This window comes from Ammodytes marinus (genome assembly GCF_949987685.1).
Source record: "Ammodytes marinus genome assembly, chromosome: 12".
NCBI lineage: Eukaryota > Metazoa > Chordata > Actinopteri > Uranoscopiformes > Ammodytidae > Ammodytes > Ammodytes marinus.
Window position 1 is genome coordinate 14,983,596 of NC_137216.1, and position 13,174 is coordinate 14,996,769.

At 41.6% G+C, this 13,174-nt stretch overlaps 2 protein-coding genes across 2 annotated transcripts; both read left to right on the top strand.

Annotated features, from left to right (window-relative positions):
* Positions 1 to 583: 583 nt before the first annotated feature.
* Positions 584 to 8,321, top strand: LOC307258577 (tubulin alpha chain-like; the record flags this gene model as incomplete). The annotated part of the gene is made up of 3 exons (XM_080038171.1): positions 584 to 707; positions 7,054 to 7,202; positions 7,347 to 8,321. The coding sequence occupies 3 exons, from the start codon at positions 584 to 586 to the stop codon at positions 8,319 to 8,321; spliced, it is 1,248 nt and encodes a 415-aa protein (XP_079894297.1).
* Positions 8,322 to 9,547: 1,226 nt separating this feature from the next.
* LOC307258576 (tubulin alpha chain-like) lies at positions 9,548 to 12,956 on the top strand. Its single transcript, XM_080038170.1, has 4 exons — positions 9,548 to 9,594; positions 11,025 to 11,244; positions 11,451 to 11,599; positions 11,839 to 12,956. The coding sequence occupies exons 1-4, from the start codon at positions 9,592 to 9,594 to the stop codon at positions 12,814 to 12,816; spliced, it is 1,350 nt and encodes a 449-aa protein (XP_079894296.1). The 5' UTR covers positions 9,548 to 9,591; the 3' UTR covers positions 12,817 to 12,956.
* The last annotated feature ends 218 nt before the right edge of the window (positions 12,957 to 13,174 follow it).

Consider the following 13,174-nt stretch of genomic DNA (forward strand, 5'->3'; position numbering starts at 1 on the left):
CACGTACACACCAGGTCAAAACACTCCCAGAGTCACACAATGAATAGGGTGGTGACCTCCTTTTGCATTGTGTGTATGTCTATCAAGTGGCTGAACTTATCCTGGTCTCATCAGTGGGTTCTCTGATTACAACTCAGATCAAATCACTGTTCACCTGAAGCTGCAAGTATAAAAACGCAGAGTTACACAGCTGTCCCCAGCACTACATCTTCTCACCGATACCTGGACTTTGGGGAAGAGAGATAAAACTATGGTAAGATATGGTTTGCTTGTGTGAAACTCGTTAAGTAGGCTAACAATGGTGAGATGTGTTGTATTTGTTCACAATTGAGACAGGTTTTGATGGAAGTGTGAGACATTGTTGAGTTAGTTGATAAAAGTAGAGTAGAGTAGAATATGATATCTGGATTAAGGTAGTAGAAATGTAAAAAGCAAAGTGAGATGCTTGTAGTATTTGAACGCTGTTGCTCACTCTCTTCAGCGTGAATGTATCTCCATACATGTGGGCCAAGCCGGGGCTCAAATTGGCAATGCTTGTTGGGAGCTGTACTGTCTGGAACATGGGATCCAGCCAGATGGACATATGACAAGTGGCAAGACCATTAGCGGAGGAGGAGATGACTCCTTCAACACTTTCTTCAGCGAAACAGGGGCCGGAAAACACGTTCCCAGAGCCATCTATGTCGACCTGGAACCTACTGTAATAGGTCAGTGCCTGTAGCTGATGCTATGTGACACATTTAGGATGTTTTCATGTAGTTCTGTAATTTAATTACTTTATTTAGGTATTAACAACAACACTGTGTGTATTAGGATCGGGTCACATGATTGTTGCATTTTTCTTTTTTTTTTTTTGAACTTTTTTTATTGTCGTTCTCAAGGTGCACTCACAATCATTACATTACATATATCAAAGATACATTGCAGGTACTCACTCTACTCCATTTCCCCCGACTACACATCGAACCCCCAAATACAGAGGAGACACACAGAAATCACTGATCAATGGCTTGTAACATTAACATGTATATTAATCCTCTAATGCCAACCATTCCTCATGAATCTCTATTGTTGCAGCTTTGAAAGCTGTAGGATGATTGGAGACCATTTATCTGTAAAAATGTCCAGTTTTAGCTGCAGTCTAGCAGTTATGCTCTCCATATAATACACGTTAACAACCCTTTCCCTCCATTGACTCAGTGACGGTGGCTGCGGCTTCAGCCAGGAGACCGTAACCATTTTCTTGGCTATCAGAAGAAGGACTTTCAATAAATACATTTGGTTTTTATCTCCCAGGTCGTCGGGTAAAACTCCTAAAATAAAGTGAATTGGGTCAAGGGGTAAATCTATCCCTGTTATTTGTTTAATTTCTTTTTGTATTTCAAGCCAATATGTCAATAATTTTGGACAGTCCCAAAATATATGTGTATGGTCTCCCACCAAGCCACAGCCCCGCCAGCACATGTTGGAAGTGTTACTGAATTTTGAGATGATAAGAGGAGTTCTGAAATATCTCATTTTAATCTTCCATTCAAACTCTCTCCACAATGGACTATTGGTTAATTTGTGTCCATCTCTACATGCCTGTTCCCATTTTTCATCTGAGATAATTGTATTCATTTCTAGTTCCCAATTGTTTTTAATATCCAGACTGTTGTCTGTTATTTCCTCCTGGAGTATTTTATACATGTTTGATATAGCCTTCTTTTTAGTTAGGCCTTCTATCATCAATATGAAGTAGCGTTCTATGTTTGATGGACTTTCCTTTAATTTTTCCCAATCTTTATGCTTCTGTAGATAATTTCTTAGCTGCAAATATCTGTAGAAGTCATGTATGTGAAGATCAAATTTTTTTAAGAGTTGGTCAAAGGATTTCAGAACTCCTCCCTCAAATAATTTATCGATCGTTGTTAGCCCTTTTTCAGCCCATTTCTTAAATCCAGTATCTAGTCTGGAAGGTACAAAATCTACATTCAGTGCTATCTTCATCGCTCTTGATATTGAAGTAGGAATAATCAACTTTTTCCTTATTGTTGACCACACTTTCAGAGTAACTTTCATACATTCATTACTAATTTTGTTTTTTTTCCAGAGCTCTTTACTTAAAAATGGTAGTGACTCCAGTGGTACATCTGGGCATGAGTGTTGTTCCATTCTCACCCATATTGTATCCCTGTCCTGAGTTATCCAAGCAACTAGTGGTCTAAGCTGAGCTGCCCAATAATACTTTTTCATATTAGGCAGATTTAAACCACCTTTCTCCTTTGGGCACTGTATTCTTTTAAGTCTAATTCTTGGTCTTTTGTTTTGCCAAATAAATTTAGATAGCCAATTATCTAGTGTTTTAAATGTGGAGACAGGGACTTCTATGGGCAGAGACTGGAACAGAAAAAGCAACCTTGGCAATACATTCATTCTTATAGTTTCTATCCTTCCTACTAAAGAAAGAGGTAGGACATCCCATCTTGTAAGGTCTGCTTTGATTTCTTTCATTAATTTCCCATAGTTAGCTCTAAAAAGTTGTGGTGTATTAGGGGTAATAATAATTCCTAAATATCTAAAACCCTGATCCGTCCAGCGGAAATTGACCACATCTTTTAATTGTATTGGCCGATCCCCAACTAACATCATGGCAATTGACTTAGATTCATTAATTTGGTGTCCTGATACTTCCCCATATGCCTTCAAACACTCCATCAAGACTGGGACTGATGAGACTGGATCACTTATGCATGTCAAAATATCGTCCGCGAAAAGGGAAATTTTATGTTCAGATTTACCCTCATCTTTTATTCCTTTAATTAATTGATTTTGTCTTATTAATTCTGCAAGCGGTTCAATATTTACAGCATATAGCAAGGGGCTAAGGCAGTCACCCTGTCTAACCCCTCTTTCAAGGTCGAAAAAATCTGAACAACATCCATTGACTCTAACCCTTGATTTTGGTTCAATATATAATACTTTTATCCAATCTATGAATCCTGAATGAAAGCCCATGGCTGCCAGAGTTTCATAGAGAAAGCACCAATTAACCTGGTCGAAGGCCTTTTGTGCATCAAAACTAATAAGCATTGATTTTTCTGTGTTTTTTTTGGCACATGATATGATGTTGAGTGTTCTCCTAATATTATTGGCCCCTTGTCTACCAGGGATGAAGCCCGTTTGGTCTGGATTTATCAATTTCGATATAATTTTTTGCATTCTTTTTGCTAGGATACTGCTCAATATTTTTTGATCATTACACAGTAAACTGATAGGTCGATATCCCTCACAATTTACCGGATCCTTGCCCTCTTTGTGAATTACAGAAATAATGGCCTCCGACCATGTTTTTGGCGGATCACCTGACAGTGCGTACTTAAACACTTTAACTAATATTGGTGTGAGTTCCTCAACAAAACACTTATAAAACTCTCCTGGGAGTCCATCTGTCCCCGGGGATTTGTTATTTTTCAAATTCTTTATAGTCTCTCTTATTTCCGTTTCTTTTATCTCTGTTATTAATGATGATGCCTCTTCTTCTGTTAATGAAGGTAGATTTAGTCTAGATAGGAAGGTCTTGATTTCGCTCTCTTTAGAATTTGGACCCTTTTCTTCATATAATTTTTTATAGAATGCTGCAAATGCATCCGCAATCCCTTTGGGATGAGACATCATCTCCTTAGTGGTAGGGTGTAATACTTTGGGTATCACCCGACTTGCCTGGGCCTTGCGCAGCTGAAAGGTGAGAAGGCGACTAGCTCTGTTACCCATCTCGTAGTACTTTTGTTTAGAAAATCTCAGAGCTCCTTCTGCTTTATAAGTCAAAAGCTGGTCCAAATTCTTTCTAACCCCCTTCAGTTCTAACAGAGTGCTCTCATCACCCGTTCTTTTATGATCTGTTTCTAATTGTTTAATTTTGTTTTCCAATTCTATCTGTTTTTCCAACCGTGCTCTTTTTATCCTAGATGAGATTTGTATAATTTTCCCCCTTATAACTGATTTAGCACCATCCCATAAGGTTGATGGTGTTACCTCTCCATTGTCGTTTATGTTAAAATATTCCTTCAAATTGTTTTTTATTTCCTGTACAGCTGGTTGGTTGGTTAATAGTGAGGTATTCAGCCTCCAGTATCTAAAATAATTTTCTTTACACAGGTTGATCGTTAGTATAACTGGTGCGTGATCACTCAAAGTGATAGGTTCAATATGGCATTCAACTATTTTGTATATGTATTGATGCGAGAGACAAATAAAGTCAATTCGAGAATAACTGCCATGGACATTTGAAAAAAAACTGAAATCCTTTCCCTTAGGGTTATAACTTCTCCAGGTGTCAACTAGTCCCAATTCAGTAATCATACTATTCAATGTTTTGGATTTCTTAGATTGGGGGGCCTTTTCTGATGGTAGCCTATCTCTTATCCCATCCTGCACAGTATTGAAGTCCCCACCCACTATTATCATCCCCTTGACATTACTGGCTACAACATTTGCAATTTCTTTAAAGAACCCATAATCATCCTCATTTGGGGCATACAGATTTAATATAGTTAACTCAGTTTCTCCTATAGAACCCACCACCATTACATACCTTCCCTTTTTGTCTTGTATGATTTTTTCTGGGGAAAAAGCAACTGTTCTATTGATTAAGATTGCCACTCCCCTTTTTTTGCCACATGAAGCACTGAACACTTGATCGACCCATTCTCTTTTCAATTTCTTATGTTCCTCCTCAACTAGATGGGTTTCTTGTAATAGAGCAATCGAGCAATGTAGTTTCTTTAACTGACTAAATATCTTCTTTCTTTTAATTGGGTGGTTCAATCCACGGACATTGTAAGTTATTATATTCAAATTATTCATAATTTATATCAGGGTGGAGTTTGCATAAGCAAACACTTCCTTTCTTCCCCGTTCTAGATCGAGTGGCCCTGGCAATGCATCCAAAAGATTCCCTTGAGTATATGTTACATAAGGTTATGTACACGAACAACCTAACCAAAATATAAAACCCTAAATAATGAACTTCCAAGAACCCAGCAGGTTGCAAGAACATCTAAAGCAACCTGTCCCTTTTAAGAAGGGCGGAGAGTAGTGACTAATTCACTCCGGGGTGAAAACACAAACAGTGCGAATGCAACTATTCAACAACTAATCTGTTGTGATAAAGTTGCTAATATCCTAGGGATATGTAGCCTAAGTGCTGATTATGAATTAGCCCTCGGCCTGTTTGCACAAAAAACCCTTTTTTTTGTTCATCTTATATAATAACAAAAACTAGCTTAATATACATGTATAGTAGCCCACTTATTTCAGCAGTAAAAAAAAAAAAAAATTATTTATCAGCCGTCTGCTGTACACTCTTCATTTAACTTACAGTGGGCAACATGTCAGCCTGTTCATCCATCTAGTCTTTTCCTTGAACAAAAGCCTGTAAGTCCGCATCAGACATTGGAGATGGACCTTTCTCTGGCCTCCTCGAAGCTCTGGACCAACGGTCTTGCATCAACTCCTTCTGCAGTTTCTCTCTGTCGTCTACCTTCACGTGAATCCCTATCTCCTCGAGTGTAGGCGCGGCTTCTGTGAGTGTAGTAAACACCTTGACTCCTGATTCCAGGTAGAGTCTCAGCTGAGCCGGGAATGGAGATTGGGCTTTTATTTTCTTCTCTTTAAGTTGCTTGATAACGTCCCTCACCTGTCTGCGCTTCTGCTGTGTGTCTGCGGTATAATCTTGGTCGAAGAAGATTTTTTCCCCCTCAAATGTAACTCCTCTTTGCTTCCATGCCTGTTGAAGTACAGCATCCTTAACGCTATAGTCCAGGAACCGAACGATGATCGATCTCGGTGGAGCAGAAGCCTCTTTTGGTCTCATTGTAAGCGCGCGGTGGGCTCTCTCGATGCGCACTTCAAGGTCCTCCGGTAACTGGAGCGATGTGCACAGCAGCTCAGAAATAAATGGTATCATGTCATTTTTCTCGCTTCCTTCTTTGACACCATAAATACGCAGGTTATTGCGTCTCGCTCTTGCCTCGAGATCCTCGCACTTCGCAGATAGCCTTGCTTCTTTGTGCAGTAAATATCGGATGGCTCTCTCGTGTCGCATTCCTCTGTCCTCCGTGTCGCCGAGCCTCCGCTCCACACTTGCGGTCCGCTGTTCCAACTTAGTCGTCCTCTTTAAAACATCGTTTATGGTTGTTTCCAGTCGGTTCAGGGTAGTTCTCGTGTCTGCTGAGGCTTCTGCGTGTTCTTGTCTGAATGTACGTAGTTCGGCAAGTACCGCTGATTGTTCTGGTGCTGGCGCCATGGCTCTCGCGGGTGAAAATGGCGGACCCGCGATGCATTGTTTAGTTTCATCCTTTTTAGCCCCTCTTCCCCTTCCACCTCCGTCTTTCTTTGCTGCTTGCATTCTAGAATTCAGCAATGTTTAATTCGGCTGGTTTGTTTTTAGTTTGTCATTTATGTAGCTAGTTTTGTAGGGTTTTTTGGCGGAGCAGGTGGCTCAGGCTGCTTCTATCACCATGACGTCACCGGAAGTCTTTGTTGCATTTTTCATCTGGCTAAATTTGCAATTCCTTACATTAAAAACATATTCCAATAGAAAACATTGTAAGGGGCGCCCTTAGCTCAGTTGGTAGGGCGTCCCCCGCATGGGCCTCGGCCAGCAGCGGACCCGGGTTCGATTCCAGCCCGCGGTCGTTCTCTGCATATCACTCCCCTCTCTGCCCCATTTCAACTCTGTCTCTACTCTACACTGTCAATAAAGCATAGAAATGCAAAAAAATATCAAAAAAATAAACAAAAAAACATTGTACACATATAACAAACAAGGATGACCATTACAACCTCACATTCTGTTATTTATCTGTAAATAAATTCCATTAATAACATTTGGACAGATAATAAAACACAAGGTTGGCATTTAACATTTATGCAGATGATATTCATCCCCTTTTTACCAAGGCAAATATGTATTGTGCCATTGTAGAAACATTTTAAGCTTTTGATAACCTTTTAACTCTATAGATAATTGATTAAGTAAATCGGTTTTTCTATCGCTGTTTGGTTCTCCAGATGAGGTGCGTACAGGAACCTACCGGCAGCTGTTCCACCCTGAGCAGCTGATTACAGGAAAGGAGGATGCTGCCAACAACTACGCCCGTGGACACTACACCATCGGCAAAGAGATCATTGATCTGGTTCTGGACAGGACCCGTAAACTGGTAAGAAAATCTAAATACTAAGGGTGTATGCTTATAGGGTAGAAAACCTTTATTTGTTTTTGTGCTTACTTAATGATCAAATGTAGTGTACTAAATGATTAAATGATTACTTACCTGTTTTTTTTTCTTTTTTCTTACTTATAGGCTGATCAGTGCACTGGTCTCCAGGGTTTTCTAATCTTCCACTCCTTTGGTGGAGGAACTGGCTCAGGTTTCACTTCCCTGCTGATGGAAAGACTCTCAGTCGATTACGGTAAAAAGTCTAAGCTTGAGTTTGCCATCTACCCAGCTCCCCAGATCTCCACAGCAGTGGTGGAGCCTTACAACTCCATCCTGACCACCCACACCACCCTGGAGCATTCTGACTGTGCCTTCATGGTGGACAACGAGGCCATATACGACATCTGCCGCAGGAACCTCAATGTTGAACGACCATCTTACACCAACCTGAACCGCCTCATCAGCCAGATAGTCTCGTCGATCACAGCCTCGCTTCGCTTCGACGGAGCCCTGAATGTTGACCTGACAGAGTTCCAGACCAACTTGGTGCCCTACCCTCGTATCCACTTCCCTCTGGCCACTTATGCTCCAGTCATATCTGCTGAGAAGGCTTACCATGAGCAGATGTCTGTTGCTGACATTACCAACACCTGTTTTGAGCCAGCCAATCAGATGGTGAAGTGTGATCCTCGTCATGGTAAATACATGGCCTGCTGTCTGCTGTATCGCGGTGATGTGGTGCCCAAAGATGTCAACTCTGCCATCGCAGCCATCAAGACCAAACGCACCATCCAGTTTGTGGACTGGTGTCCCACAGGCTTCAAGGTGGGCATCAACTATCAGCCTCCAACAGTGGTTCCTGGAGGAGACCTGGCCAAGGTGCAGAGGGCGGTGTGCATGCTGAGCAACACCACGGCCATCGCTGAGGCCTGGGCCCGTCTCGACCACAAGTTTGACCTCATGTACGCAAAGAGGGCCTTCGTCCACTGGTACGTTGGGGAGGGAATGGAAGAGGGAGAGTTCTCAGAGGCCAGAGAAGATATGGCGGCCCTGGAGAAGGATTATGAAGAGGTGGGTACTGACAACCTTGGAGAGGATGATGAAGGAGACGAATACTGACTTTCCTAAGGCCTACTTTCAAGCCAAAGTAAATTGATACCTCTTTGAAAATGGGGCATCTAGTAGTTTGTAGTAAAGGCAAATTTATCAAATACATGACTAACAAAACTTCAATTTGGTTAGATAACTAGCACATTAAAAAAACACTATCATGAAAACAGAAAATAACTGTGAAAAAAATTCTTAAAATAAGTTGATCTGTGAAAAAAAACTATTAAATATGTATAAGATGGCCATTCGAAAGCTTAACCATGAAAATTCCATTTTACAGAATCTGATCAGAAACTTAAAGATATTTTCTTTCTGTAATAATAGACTGAGAAACAAGCACTGTCTGTTGTGCTCCTCCCCCCACTATCCTCTCCCATGTGGAATGCAAGTTATGAAAGGGCTCCTATGTCAGTTTTTATATGCCATTCAGCTGTGACTGAGAGCGTGCAAGAGAGAGAGAGAAAATAACTGACTAACTCACTGACTAGTGTTGTTTGCACAGCTCGTCAGACAGTTGCCTGCGGCAACAAAAGGAGTTGCATGAAGTACAGCTCTGTGATTGTCTGAGGGCTTCTTGTACCAAGGATAAGCAGAAAATTGACCTCGAAATTTGTTGGCAATTTTGTTTGTTTTTCAGTCTAACATTTCAGTTGTGTTCATTTCTGATACCCTGTCTGTGTATTCTGAATTTGCCAATTAAACTGAAGCAATGCATACTGCCATGTCATTTGTGTCATATTAGCACATTGCCTAACTGTTTTTTTTTCTCCCCAAAATAAAAACATACATGTCTAGTCCACAGTCTTCATTAAATGCAATATTGGATATGTTGATAAGTCTTCATTGGTGAAGAGTTTGCATGCTACTGGTTAATAACAAGTCTTTCCAACTTTTCTTTCTACATCAAAATGAACACTGTCACTAGTCCCTTACTGCAAATGGTCAAAGTCACACAAACACACAATATCAGAAAATATTAGAAAAGTCATTAGGCAATATAGACAATTAAAAAGGGTTATTCTTTATACAAAACCGTCAATCTTAAAGACAAAGCAGATATGGGTGTGGGCAGATTACATGACTGAGGGACTTCCCTCTTTTTCTTTTTCTTTTTTTGGAAAGTGCTGTTCCCTCCCCCAAATGAGCAATTCAGCTGCTTGCTGTGGTTTCCTGCCCGCCCCCTCCACATCCTTGCCTATATAAGCTGTGACTCTGCCTCTCCTCCACATTTCTTCCTTGTCTCTGAATCCTCACGTCAGTCAAAGGACAAGCAGCCACAATGGTGAGTAGTTGCTCGACAGATGACGTAGCCTGGAAATTTCCACCCTTTCTATCCTTCGACCCCCCCCCCCTGTCTCTGTTTCTCAGCATTAGATGGATTAGAGAGCCAGGGCCTCTTTAATGCACTCATGGCCTCTCCTGTGGAGTTTTTAGTTTAAAGATAGAAAAACAGCTTTATCCTATTAGGTAACAGAAGTTTTGGAGCTGTACTTTTGAGATGAAACTTTTTTTGGGTATGCATGCGGAAAATTCAGGAAGAGTTGTGCACTGAGATAGTTCCACTTGACGACAAGACTCAATAAGTCATTTCTCTACTCTTTGGCAATCTAGGTCAGATGACAGACACTTTATATAAGTTGCTTTGACTGCTTTGCCATTTCAATACTTTGTTGTTATACTACACACTATCTTAAAACAGGAAACATTTAACTTACGGGGGGAAAACTGGTGTCTTAGTCCTGCATGTTGAGAAAGTATAGTAATCAAGACAAAGAAAGTATGTTAGAGGGAATCGTGGCAGTGGGGAAGGATAGAAAGAACAGTAAAAAGAGGAGTGGTCTGGCCTAGCCCGTATGAGTTAGTTGGAAGCCATTTTGCAGCTGTTGGGGAGTTTTTGGTTTGATGTGAGGAGGGAGAGAGAAGGAGGGGGGGGGGACATCTCTGACTGTTACACAGCACTATGCAGCTGGGCAGAATGGGGGAGGAGAGAGACAAATGGGAGGAGATGAGGATAGGGAGGAGACACAGGATGGAGAAGCAGGGTAGCTTTTTTTCCCCATATTCTTGATGCATGGCCTTCCTGTCTGCAACGTAGTGCTTTAGTTTCTTTGTTTCACTTATTTTATTTGCAGGGCTTCATAAAACTTGTCCTCAGGCAGAAGTGGTGCTCTCAAAACTTTGTTTAGGCTGCTTGTATAATTCCTGCCCAAGTTGGCTGGTTTTACTGTAACAATTGGACAATCTTATAGCTGCATGCTTTCATGTATGCCCGCTTGCCTGTAGTGTTGGGTCCGGAAATTGTTAAAGCTTCCGGAAACCTGGTCTAAAATAGTAAAGAAAATCCATATATGATATCAAAGTTGTGTCTCCATAAGCTTTTACAAAAATCTGTTTTAAAATAAATGTTCATAAATATCCTAAAACTTAGTTAAAAAAATGCTTTTTTACTATCTAGAAAGTTTGACAGAAAAGTGTGGGCGTGGCCGTATCAAACGCTCTCCATGGCAACATCCATTGTTTTTATAGAACGCTCAGGCAGAGAACTGTCGAGATTGGTTTAAAATACTTATTATGTAATAAGAATCAGAGCATAGCCCGCCACATATAAACTACATTTCTGTAAAGTTTATCAAACTAAAATATGTCTGCTAACATATGAGTTAACAGCCTCCTTTATTAACCAACCTCTCTCCATTACTTTCTTCTATTCAGCGCGAATGTATTTCTATGCACGTCGGCCAAGCCGGAGCCCAGATGGGCAATGCATGTTGGGAGCTGTACTGCCTTGAACATGGGATCCAGCCAGACGGACAGATGCCCAGTGACAAGATTGGAGGAGGAGATGACTCTTTCAACACCTTCTTCAGCGAAACAGGGGCAGGAAAACACGTTCCCAGAGCCATCTTTGTTGACCTGGAACCCACTGTCATTGGTCAGTAGTGTGTAAATAATGTGCAAAATGCATGAAGCAGACACTTCACAACCCCTGATTTATAAAAACTGTATGAACACTGATGAAACTCTTTATTTCAACTTCAGTGTATTCCAGATTGTCTGAGATACAGTATGTCATATTCATATTGTTAATGTTGCATGAACATTAGCTCTTATTCTTGTTTTCAATTGTTCCTTTCTTAGATGAGGTCCGCACAGGAACCTACCGGCAGCTGTTCCACCCTGAACAGCTGATTACAGGAAAGGAAGATGCTGCCAACAACTACGCCCGTGGTCACTACACCATCGGGAAGGAGATCATTGATCTGGTATTGGACAGGACCCGCAAACTGGTGAGAATTGAATTAGTCAACTTGCTGGAAGTATATGCATTTTTGCATGCTCGTGTTTTGGCTGAACAAGAAGCATGTTTGCCTGAGCTGTTTTAAATTGATTTTTTTAAAGGGTAGACAATGCACACTAGTTTTGAAAGAAATGGCAAGAATAGATGACTTGTCATGTGATTTTACATCTTTTGATATTGTGAAGCTGAAGTGGAACTTCAAATAATCAAAGCAAACTCTCCTTCCAGGCTGATCAGTGCACCGGCCTGCAGGGATTCCTCATCTTCCACTCCTTTGGTGGAGGAACTGGCTCAGGTTTCACTTCCCTGCTGATGGAAAGACTCTCCGTTGATTACGGAAAGAAATCAAAACTCGAATTTGCCGTTTACCCAGCCCCCCAGGTCTCCACAGCAGTGGTGGAGCCTTACAACTCCATCCTGACCACCCACACCACCCTGGAGCATTCTGACTGTGCCTTCATGGTGGACAACGAGGCCATCTACGACATCTGCCGCAGGAACCTTGATATTGAGAGGCCGAGTTACACCAACTTGAACAGGCTCATTGGCCAGATAGTCTCGTCGATCACAGCCTCGCTTCGCTTCGATGGAGCCCTGAATGTTGACCTGACAGAGTTCCAGACCAACTTGGTGCCCTACCCTCGTATCCACTTCCCTCTGGCCACTTATGCTCCAGTCATATCTGCTGAGAAGGCCTACCATGAGCAGCTGTCTGTTGCTGACATTACCAACGCCTGTTTTGAGCCAGCCAATCAGATGGTGAAGTGTGATCCTCGTCATGGTAAATACATGGCCTGCTGTCTGCTGTATCGCGGTGATGTGGTGCCCAAAGATGTCAACACTGCCATCGCGGCCATCAAGACCAAACGCAGCATCCAGTTTGTGGACTGGTGTCCCACAGGCTTCAAGGTGGGCATCAACTATCAGCCTCCAACAGTGGTTCCTGGAGGAGACCTGGCCAAGGTGCAGAGGGCGGTGTGCATGCTGAGCAACACCACGGCCATCGCTGAGGCCTGGGCCCGTCTCGACCACAAGTTTGACCTCATGTACGCAAAGAGGGCCTTCGTCCACTGGTACGTTGGGGAGGGAATGGAAGAGGGAGAGTTCTCAGAGGCCAGAGAAGATATGGCGGCCCTGGAGAAGGATTATGAAGAGGTGGGTACTGACAGCGTTGGAGAGGATGACGAAGAGGGAGAAGAGTATTGAAGAATCAATCCTCATCCAGCCTTTAACCATCACACATTCCAAAAGTTATCATGAACGTAACACATTCCCAGCAACATTCTGATAACTGATGGTGGTGACAGTATTATCAATAAAAAGTTCTCATGAACCTTTAAAATAAACTTGTGATCATGTTTATTTTATCATTTCCCATTTAGCAAAGTGTTTATTGAAAAGTACAATAGTCAAACCACTAGCTGAAAAAGCCTTCTTATACTGAGTCATTGGGAGTGATCTTAAATTATTGATCTTTGAATTTAACTTTTACAACTGTGATTATATCTGGCTTTCAGAGAAAATAAGATATGATTTACTCAGATGACTGTACACATACTGTATT